At 40.8% G+C, this 11,842-nt stretch overlaps 1 protein-coding gene across 1 annotated transcript in view; it reads right to left on the bottom strand.

Annotated features, from left to right (window-relative positions):
• Window positions 1-266: 266 nt before the first annotated feature.
• The window catches only part of PLLP (plasmolipin), a 13,955-nt gene continuing 2,379 nt past the window's right edge, over window positions 267-11,842 (bottom strand). The window contains exons 2-4 of the mRNA XM_072422493.1: window positions 3,794-3,967; window positions 2,035-2,154; window positions 267-1,709 (exon numbers count right to left, since the gene is read on the bottom strand). Of these exons, the coding sequence (XP_072278594.1) occupies window positions 1,608-1,709; window positions 2,035-2,154; window positions 3,794-3,967 (396 nt within the window). The 3' untranslated portion in view covers window positions 267-1,607. The remainder of the gene's footprint in view (window positions 1,710-2,034; window positions 2,155-3,793; window positions 3,968-11,842) is intronic.

The following is an 11,842-nucleotide window of genomic DNA, read 5'->3' as shown; positions in this document are numbered from 1 at the left end:
ATGCGGGGCCACACATAGGCAGAGAGCCCGCTGGTCTATAGACATGAGTGATGCGGGAAATTGTAGTAGCGACGCTATTTCAATGCATTATTAAGGGTTCCTTTGGGAGCCAAAAAAAAAAGGCCGTTGGGGGGCCAGAGTTTGACACCCCTGTTAGGAGCTTCAGTTGGTCAGAGTCCTCTCCCTTTGCATTCAACTGCATGGTTTCCACAAAGAAAATGAGATAACCCAGAGCAAACCATAAATAAAGCAAATATTCACCAACATTTTTAGTTCATAAAATTCTTAATGTATTGTTAGGAAAACATTTATACACATACAGTAAGGACCAACAATAAATGTACATTTGTGAGAGAGTACTCGTACTACAAGTGAGCTTCACCACATATAACTTGAGGATGGATCCCTTCATTACTGTAAAGCTTTGTTCCAATTTGTGTGTTGCACTTAAGCACGAGACATACATTGATGAGCTGGGTTGCCATTCAATCCTAATGACACCTAAACACACCATATCAGCCCCTGGCAGTATTAGAAGCACAGCTTGCAATATATATCGGTGCACTGGGCTGCCCATTGAGATGGCTGTAAAACACTTTTTTTTAATGCAGCTCAGGGGTCTAGTGGAAACACTGTTGTGACTTCCACTATGCTAAAAATAAATATTTCAGTAACCTGTCGGGTTATTATTGCTTTCTATATCCCTACTGGGAAATCAACTTCTCTTCCTAGTAAGGCTTCACTATATTAGATGTTTGCTGCCAATATCTTGTTACTGCAACACACAGCCACCTGCTCTGTTGTCTGTGACCCCAACTGTTACATGGGATGGTGCACACAAGGAGATGGAAGTGTGTGTATGAGGTTGTTGTAGCAATTCACTGCACCACGATGCAAACACTAAAAATGTCTGACTTGCTTTCTGTGCAATGTCTGATGTTCCTGCACCGCACATAAGGTAAACAGGGCCCATAACACAAGGTATTTCCAGGGGCTGAGCTCCTTGTATACCTTCTCTGTAGCACACTGTCCTAAGGAATTTATGTAAACAGCTGGCTAGAGTTACACTTTAAGCCTATCATGCTTTAATAAGCCTAAAGCAGCATTCCTGAAAGAATTAAACATTTTCCTGCAAAGGGAATAATGGCAGAATGCTACCTGCCATGGCAAGTTTTATATTGCCCCCTGTCCAGGCCTGGGCTACTATTTATACATTGCAGGAGGACGAACACTTTTCAGCTATGGGCAAGCAAGGCCCCTAGACTGCTGTACTTCTAGTGTATAGAAGTCTTTTACTATCTAATCATGGCGATCATTTTTAGTGTTGCAAGAAAATTGGGCTAAAGTTATAAAATCTGCTATGTAAAATCAAATGAAAGAAAGAGCAATACAAAAAAAATCTTTGCATTCTTGGCTACCGCTGCACTTCTACAATGCCATTGAGAAAGCTGCAAATCCAGACGGTGTCCAAATTGTTGATGCTGCTGAGCTTTCCGGTGGCGTTTTACAGGAACACAAGTGAGGCGCCAGGTTAGTGTTCGTGCATGTCAATATTTTTACAATAAAAATTATATTTATGTACACATCAGGTCTGCGGGAGAGGAGGCTCAGGCTTGAGCTGAAGCTGCGTTTGCACCAGGACCTCGCCAGTCGGTGAAACTGAAGAAGGTGCTTCCGCCGTAGGCGATCATCACTACGCAGGCAAAGAACTGTAAGATAAATGTCAGAGGTTATCAGGACAAGGTTAAAGTAGTAGATTTGGTTCAAAATCTGAAACAAGTATGTGCCTATGAGGTGGCGGGAATGGTCCAGATATTGTACAGCTGTAAGCCATTGCTTTTGTAACCTTCCACTTTCCTCTCGACAATTCACAAAACGCCCGCTGGGGTGCATTATGTGGGTTATTGAGTGGCATTAGGTAACCTGTTTTACCCTGCATGGGTCTCCCCATTCAAGTAACAGTTGGGCTTCTATACAATATAAGGTGTAATACCCAATATGCTCCATCACCCCCAAGACTTTATTCTCACTCACCGAGGCAGCCGCCCTTTTATTGTAGTCACTGGCGAAAAACCAACCTGCTCGGACGGAGGCAGCGCAGGTGATAAATGCGGTCACATAGAGTACGGTGGCCGCTGCATGGTAGATGAACAGCTGGTGGAAGAGAATACAGAGGTGTAAATATTTAATGTGCCTATACCGGGCACATAACATATACAAGAATTTAAAATTCTGTTTTCATGTATAATCCGCAAAAAAAGGCCCATAAGGCATTTTTCTGCATATCACCATGATGTGGTAGAGGTGGTAACTGCAGAAACAGCATGTTTAATTTTCCAAAACACTGTGCTGGCTAGTGGCTGCTTCGCTCATTTATTTTGTTTTATTATATATTTTTTCTAATGCTGAGTTGTGTTATCGGCCTTTTAAAGAATGAATGGTCTTCCCAATGCAATGTGTCTAAATGCACAAAAACCTGCTGGCTAACAGACGTACTTTACCACATACATGGTGTAAATACACAAAAAAAGTAAACCTTTGCCAAATTTGTACCAGAGGCTCAACAGGAAGTGAGAGATTTTAGGAAATTCTGCATTCACTATTGGAAGGTTTCATCTTACCTCTTGCTTTGGTAACAACAGTAAAATTGGATTTCCCATATTTTATTGACAAGGGTCACCAGGAGTGGGGAAATGACCCCAGCAGGTACACATTCAGCAATACAAACCACGTAAATTATAAAAAAAAACATTGCTCCTGTAAGTTTCCAAAATATATTTTTTTATTTTGAAATATACGTCCATAAAAAATTGAACACATTTGGAGGGGGGAGGGTTAAAATACAACTTTGATAAATACTAAATTGTCTCTTGGGACACAATTTATTGTAATAATTATATTGTTGAGAAGGAAAGGTTGGAACACAGAAATGTTTTTAAGTTTGGCAACTCGATATGTTTCGTATACACTAACGATTACAATACGATCAATACAAAGCAATAATAAATAATCAATGGTTTCACAATTACAGTAGATTGGTCCAGCCCCAATTATAAATTCAGCCCATTGACCAAGAACTACGTATTATGCTTATGTTTTTGCTTCCCGACGGGTTTCGCCTATTGGCTTCCTCAGGGGTAATTTATGTAAAACACATTTAGCTGATATTGGAGTTGATGAGGTGTTTAGATATAGAAAATTCCAATTTTTTTGGGAACCAAGGTTAGTGAGAGATTTATGTATAAGAGCATGAAAGTATGTGAAGGACCTGGATTGCAGTGTTGTAGAATAAATGCAGCCAGCTTGAAAAAAAATAATTCTTTGTTCTAGCCTTCCTTTTCAACAATATAATTATTTTTTGCCAACTGTGAGTGGGGTTTTGGCTATTTTTGAAAGATCTTATGGGGTGAAGCTATTTTTTTACCTTAGCTATAACTTATTACGGTATATATTCATGCTGCTAAAGACTATACTAGAGTGCCTTGGAAAAAGAGATTCCCACCAGCCTTGATTTACCACTCATCGAAAGAGATCCCAAAGTGCTATTCACCGACAGGCAATGGAAACTTGTCAGGGGTTCTAAACACTCACCAACACCCCACCACTGTCCAAGCTAAAACAAAAAGAGGGGAGGTTGGCCATAACACATACTTTAATATCTAACCCAAACTAAAAATGGCTGCTTTTATAGTTTTGGGCACAATGGAGAAGGGTTAGGTCCCTTGTCAGATATAGAATGTTGTCTGTGTCTGCACATTTGATGCATTGATGATAACGTTTACAAAATACTCACCACTAATGACCATGGAATAATGGAAATTCTCCTGTGTAGCTGGATAAGAATGAGGATGAAAAGGATGAGGGTCAACACCCAGCAGAAGACGGCCACAAACATCACCCAGCCATAAGCGGGGACGTGCCAATAATTACTGTCTGCTATCAATGCCCAGACCAGCAGTCCGAACACCTGAAAGAGACAGAAATGAGAAACTCATTATGATAAATGTAAAGCCACAAATAAAAATTTCACATAACATGGTAATATTTCAATAGCTGCTTTCCATCATCATCAAAAGAATGCTACTTGATCATGAATGTCCTCATAAAGGCAGCTTCCTCTGTTTAGTGACACCTGTCCCCTGATATTGCATGTCACATGCCCCCCTGCATATTGCACAAGCATGTTCCAGTGTTGCATCAGCAGTAGGGAGGTCCCAAAAAGCCAGACCCGTACCCATGCTGCTGAAGTTGTTCCCAGTTTATAGGAAAGGGGGCGCTCTCATCATTTTACCTTTGGTACCAAAGGACAATGTTATTACCATACTTTTTATTCAAAAACCGGCCAGCGTTAGATTTTATGTATAATAACACCAAGGCATAAAGTCATATCTTTGCCTTCTCCGTTTCCCAAAGTTCATTAAAAATGTAAAAAGAACTCTCTATGTAGGATGTGCAGTTATGGAGGTTTGACCATTGTGGCCTAGCGCCTCTCTGATCCATACTGGTAGTTGTAAACAATAGTGATGTCCTTTCCTGTTTACATGGAAGCTAGGAGGTAGACAAAGAGGTGAAGCTTCTGTTAACAGGGGGCGCGGCATTGGTCATTCATGGCTGTGATTGGAAACTCAAAGTTGATAGGCAGTATCCACATGACTGCCAGAATCTTCACCCACATCACCATTGTTTACAACTACCAGTGTGGATTGGAGGGACGCTAGGCCGCAAAGGGCAGATTTTTGTATCTGGATATTCTAGATGGGAGTCCAATTTAGTTTTTTGACCCACTTGAGGGGGGTAAATGGGTAAATGTACTTATGTGCATAAGTATTTTTAACTTACAATAATGCACACAAAGAACAGGTTATCTGTCATTGCTACACAGCTCTCATTTTTATTTGTTACACCAACCGGTTTGAAGTTTCGGCTCCAGAGAATCGGGGTGGGGACACGCTGACAATGTTGTGTAATAATAAAACAGATTTTGTTTTTTTTTTTACTAATCTTGGCAGCAGACTTCTTACTGCCAGAATTAACCCTTAAAATGCATGGTGAGCAATGAAAAGATTTCACAACTTCTGAAAAGTCTTGCGTAGCAACCTTAGAAGAACCTAGAACCTGACAAAGTGCTGAAACTCCCGTCATCTGAAAACTGCAATGCTTGAAGCTGAACGTTTAGTAAAAAAATTAAAACTTTCAAACCCCCCCGTCCCCTAACTGCGCTCTAAATCCCCATACAGGTGTCCAATTATTATATCAGATTATTGTCCCTAGAAAATATTTTTTGCGATCATTTCCAGTGACAAATCTCGAATGGGTATTGTACACACAGCGCCACCCAATGGAGAGGCGGGGGAGAATGAGAAAGCAGCACCCCGCCATGCTCTCCTCCATAGAAGTCCAGTGGTCTTTGCTGATCAGACTTTTATCAATCCACTACAGCATGTTGATAAATGAAATGAGAACCACTGCACACATGGCAGATTTTCACCTGAGGCCAGCACGACCATTTGTTATGGGCAACTAATGTTTGACATGTATGTAGCCTAATTAAGGGTTGGCATTTAAAAAGGGGATCCATGGTCATGTGACACTTCAACCCGAGTTTTCTCTTTTACCTTCTTTAGAACATGAGGGGTACTTGTTTGGGTTCCCATGTAACTACCCTCATGACATGAACATTTCCTATTGGATGCCCAAGGTAGGACCAGAAGAAGAGACTGCAGCAGTGACATTGGGACTGGCTAGGGAGGGCGCATCTGCTGCCCTTCATTAACAGTTGTCTGTACCTGGAAACAGCACCCTCAAGGGACCTGGACAATGGTAATTATATCTTCCTTCACAAGGTAAGAAAAATAAACATTCTAAATTGGTAATTTTTGTCCAGAAATAGGAAGATTCACATTTTATCATAAAGGAGACATTAGCAATAGTTTAGCCCATGTGCGTCAACAGGCCCTGTTTGTGCGCATGCGTTACAGTGTATTATAATGCACATTACTTGGCCTCTCATTGTTTTCAGTGTATCAGGGGCACATTTTTGCATTGCTGCATGTCATAGAAAATAGTCCAGGTAGGTTTTTTCATCCATCGATTGGCATTGAGGGTCACAATTCAATGGTAGCACATAAATGCATGATAAGTGTGTTTTCATGTGCTGCATATGCAGTTTCTGTGACCCTCCTGGCAACAGGTTATATTTGTTGTTGGGTCATATTGATTTATTGGTTTGTAGGAGGAAGTTAGTGGGAGTCCTTTTGTTTAATGTCACATTTTTTGAAATCCTTTGTGACAGTGTATAACAAGCCATAGCCAAGAAATCATGTCCAAAGGCAGCGATAGATTTACGTGCATACACACCTGGCCAAATATGAACATTAATTATTTATACTGGATTAGTGGGCACTTGCTGTTGCTGGCCAGCTGCTGGCACATTCACTAATTCCTTAAGAATGCCGATCACCTAGCTCTAGCCAAAGTGATTCAAACCACTTTGGGTGCCACAGAAGGAAAGAGGGGTGAGGTCTGTCACCTACATTGCTGGGGTAGTTCACAGGTGGAGCCATGTCCTGGCATTGAAAGGTTTCCTTCAAGTAAAGGAGGATTCACTCTCGTCCCAAATGATGGGGAGAACAGTAGAGATTTTAGTAACAAATATGGTATACAATATTATTTCTAAAACCAAACATTATTGTTATGTACATATAAAATTACACAATCACATATTAAGTAAATCACATATTCAAATGAAAAACAGCGTTTCTTTTAAAAATCAAAGATCAACATAGCCGTTATAATGAATAACCAACACGTTTTGCAGATAGATTTATTGCTTCTTCAGTTCAGCAATTGAGAGGTTACTTCTCATATATAAGGCAATGTGAATTTCAGCCATGTGAATTTCTAATGGTTCAAGGTAACAATCCTCTTACATCCCAGATTCCTTAGGCAGGTATTCACAAGGGGCAGACAGCCAAATCCCCCCACTTTTAAAACGTCTACATAGATTAGATCAATGTTTCTCAATCAGGGTTCAATGGATCCCTAGGGTTCCTCCAGAGGTTGCTAGGGCTTCCTTGCGTAATGAGCAATTTCTACCTCTTAGGTCAGTATAGGTGACACCAATGATCCTTTTGGCTGTAAGGGTGACATCTTCCCAATGGCCAGCAAAGTAAAGACATTCTTCCTACTGACCACCACACTAATATACTGTGATCTGTGGGTATAGTAATTATAACAGGAGCTCCCTGAAGACCAGAAAAAAATTTTAAGGGTCCCCCCTGTGCTAAAAGTTGAAAAACACTGGGTACAGATATAAAAAAACCATGGGCACACACCTCCTCATAAAATGAGGGATCAAAGATGTCAGTCCATGTAGTGAACAGATGGAGTTCCGAGGGAGGAGTTCAAGGATTATGACAATGCCAACCAGGTCAATAAAATAATTGTTGTAACCTTTTTTTCATCCTTTCAGTGCTATAGATGTCCTGAAGACTTTGCAACCACTTCACATCTACATGCATCCAGCTGCATTCCATTTCCTAGGACAGGATTACTGATAGAGACAACAGCAAACTTGAGTAATGAAGGGCTGGTAATGCCACAGTTGGGGGTGATGCCATCTCATACCAGTAAGTACCTTCATGGCAGAAAATGCTTTTATGAAGGCTACAGGTTTAATGAAAATGACTCTGGCAATACCATATGATATGAGATTTTAGTGCAGCATTCCCAACCAGGGTGCCATCAAACCCTAGGGTCCTCTAGAAGTTGCCAGGGGTCCCTTAAGCTATGGCTGTTTGACCTCCCATAAATTGGTGCCTACTGGTCCCAGCACCACTTGGCAGAGCCAGCTGTATGAAACTAAAACCTTTATAGCTGTGACATTCTGATCAGTTCTGTAAGTATGGCCACTTCCTTCTGGCAACCAATGCAAAGAGCTTTTTTCCCATTGGTTAGAGCAGAACACTTTTTTTAGGGTCCCCCATGAGTACAATGGTTATAAAAGTCCTAGGCTTCTCCTTTCTTATGAATAGCTAACTAGATTTTAAAGTATTTGTAATAATTGCCCGGACTTCTTATCTAAATAGCTACAGCTGGCTTTACAAGTCCATTAAACGTTGACATATTTATCTGGAGAAGTTAATATTCCATGTACATAATTATACCCAGCGTTCTCCATGAATGGCGCCTCATTATTAATGGCCATTAAGATGAAATCTTGGACTTCCTAGACTCAGACTCCTAGATTCGGACTTTCAGAGGGGGAAACACAGGATTTTCAGGTGTTCACACCTAAACACACACCTTGGTGTTTTTTTTTCCACCTTTAAGTGGTGTTGATGTGTTTACATAGTAAACAAACTTTATGTTTACATTCTGAGATGAGAAGGACAGCTTTGCACATACAGGATTTTTCTTTTAAATTAGAGGTATGGGTATTACATTGTCAGCCAGGATGATGAATGACTGACCATTTATCTGCCCCACCCATTGAATAAATTGGATATTTGTGCAAGGGTTCCACAATATTGGAACATTTCAGGGAAACGTCACCATTCTGCATAGCAAAAGAGTTGATGAAAATGGCAACTTTAGGGCTGACCAGGAGAAAGCCTATGGAGGCTGCTAACTCAGCATATTTGATGTCAAAGGAAGGCCAAGTAGGAATCATCATCCGCATGGGGGATATGAGTGATAGTTCAGAGTCCGGCATCAGTTCAGCTGCACATTTTAAAAAATTATTTTTTTAAGGTCCATGTGTGGGTAGCTGCATTGGACTTAGGACCTGGGGCTTACTAGAGGAACTGAAAACGTATGCATAGCTTTCCTGGCACATTGACATTTTATTTATAAGCTAGCAGCAGCCAGGGGCATCAGATCGGAGGGCATAAAAAACCTAATTTTTGGGACATGTGACTGAAGCCTATCTGAAGTTTTTTACATTCCTCCTATGGCCCAGCCTGACCCTGGGTGCTAGCATTATAATTAAAGTCAATGGAAACCCTAAAAATGTTGGAAAGACCAACCGGTGCCAAACATGTGCATTGGCCCATGCAAAGATCTTCTTACAGTCTCCTTGAGGTTGACTTCACCTCGGTGCGTTGTGGTAGTATGCAGCAAATTTTGTCTTTTATCATACATTACCACACAGCATATCTATTTATTTTGAATGGCACGCCAATAAATGCCCCAATGCACAGATCAGCAAATTATTTTTTGCTTTTTTGCCCTGTGATGTGCTGGCAACCCTTCAGCTGTACACTATACTGCAGATGTACAAGAGGGCTTTATCGATAGGCGTGTTCAATGCACTTTAATTCCAACAAACTATGCTTATTTTCAAAAACTAACAGTTATTAGAAATATCCAAAAACATTCCAGACACCCAACTTGCGTACATTCACCCAATGGAGTGCACATTCCATACTGAACCACCATTGCTAGTAGAATCTACTTATATGCTCACAATACGTTTAATAAATTCTGCAATCAAACTTTTTTTTTATGGAGTGTTTGCAGTGTCTCCCAGCCCATATTTCTGGTATGTGCACATAGGTCTGTACTGAGAAAAGTATGTGGGTTTCTACTTCTAAAAATGCTGTTTGCCCAGCTGTCTCTGTCTCCAATAAAGAACAAGCACGTGGCATGTGAAGTGACAGTGAAATCAGCATATTCTGCAAAGGGCAGCAAAGGAAACTTATACATTCCTTTTCTAAAGGGAAGATGAATCAAGTGGAGAGGAATGTGAGCCATAGGTTCTTCATACTACCACCAGGGGGCAACTGCATCTCAAATGCAGAATGGGCTTTTGAGTTAGGGAATCAATTATGTTAACCCCCCACCTAAACCAGCAGTCTGAGCACTGATGAAGGGGGAAGCTTACAGCCGAAACGTGTTGGTTAGTCACCTTTGTTGGACTTTTTATTATTTGAATATGCTTGGTGTAGTGCTTTTCCTTGCAAAATCTATTGTTCACTTCTGATGGCTCAGTTTGTTAGGAATCTGACTAGCCAGAGCAATCCTTCTGAAATCAATTTCTTTAAATCTTCTAAGAAGGAAAAATCTCCCTAAAGGAGACCCTGTCATCTTGTAAAAAAGTTGTGAGTATGTAAGTATATTTAACACTTTCTTGTAGTATATTTCCTTTCATTGTTGTTTGCAATGATATACAGTTCCCTAGTACAGCCAACTCCCTTCTTTCAAATCATAGCCTTGGCAGTGACTTATTACTGTCAGTGCTAGCCCAGCTTCTCTGCCCTTCCCTTCACCACCCTCCTTCATCTTTAATGAAGCTGCCCCAGGAGGGGTGAATAGGGGGGTACTATAGAGCCCTGGTACCCAACCTATATCCTCTGGCACTTATTGCATGCTGCTGGATGTCTCTGCAGAATATATGCAGCCTAATGTTAGGAAATGTGAAAACATTGCTTTGTAAAGGAAAGAACAGTAATCTTTAGCAGTCTCGTGCAAAGGGCCCGATTTAATAAAGCTCCAGGACTGAAATAGATAGACTATCATGGGTGAACCTGGGTAATCCAGCAAACCTGAGATGAATTTGGTCAAGGATTGAAAACATTTTCCGAATACCAAATTATTTTAAGAAATCCATTACAGCTTTGCTGGATCATCCAAGTTCACCCATGATAGTCTATCCTCTCCTGGCTTCGGAGAACTTTATTACATTAACCCCATTGCGTCCCTAGCTAATAAATCATTTAACCAATTTCAACATAAAATGTCATGGCAGCTTTGTACAGAATTCAACTCATGTGTGGCTCTTTGGTGATGTCAAGGGCCACAACTGAGGCTCTTTACTTCAAATGAAATGAGCAACGCAGCTTTAGAATGAGAACATTTTGCTTGTGGGGCTTCTGATATCACATACAAGATGGCGCTGTACAGCAGCAGTCCCAGGGCTTCCGGATGTCTAGTGAATAACATGCCTAAAATTCTTTGAATGTGCATATAATCTCAATGAAAGCATTGCGTAAATGGTCCATTGATAGGGTCTCTTTCAAATGACAGACAGATACAATGACACAGGAGGAGTAGAGGACCCTGCCTCGAAGAGTTTACAAACTAGTTAACTGTAATCTCTGCAAAAAGAAAAAACTCTTCCTCTACTTCATATCTAATAGGTTTATGACATGAAAAGGAACTTGGGATTCAGCCATATTTGTTCTCATGCTACATTATGGTATGTGGTGGCCTTATCTACCAACAAAAGTATGAGTAAGAACCACAGCCACAGGACAAAGTCTACATGGGCCATGGATTTCTTTAGTCTATGATAATTGTTCTACAAAACTGGGTTTAATTAAAAGAAATTCAGGTAAAGTATTAATGTATATTATGTAGGCATAGTCTAGTGTTGTCACCATTAGGAAACCCGGCCTGAGATATGTCATCAAACCATCTCTGGGATGCATATAGACAGGAAATGGCTGCAAAAAAAAGCTACAGGAGAAGCATCGAGGATGTAAAAGGTGGAAAACTATTGTTTATGATACCCAGGGCTTAGGAGAAAAATGATTCACTTGATCCAGTTAAGACTTCCATCTGCTTATTGTATGTACTGCGTAGGTATTTGGTTATGGAATAGGGCAGTTCTGGTAATGGTTCTTGCGGAGATTGCATATATGACAGAGGATGGTTAGAGACTGCAGACATGCCAAGGAAGATGGCAAGTGACTGAGGGCGTGCTACAGGTGATGAACAAAGACTGAAGACATGCTACAGGAGATAGTCAGAGATTAAGGACAGGCTAGGGGAGATGGTCAAAGACTGGGGACAGGCTAGGGGAGATGGTCAGAGACTGGGGACAGGCTAGGGGAGATGGTCA

The sequence above is a fragment of the Pyxicephalus adspersus genome, chromosome 9 (genome assembly GCF_032062135.1).
Source record: "Pyxicephalus adspersus chromosome 9, UCB_Pads_2.0, whole genome shotgun sequence".
NCBI lineage: Eukaryota > Metazoa > Chordata > Amphibia > Anura > Pyxicephalidae > Pyxicephalus > Pyxicephalus adspersus.
Note: the sequence above shows the minus strand (reverse complement) of the source record. Positions and strands in the feature narration are given on the sequence as shown.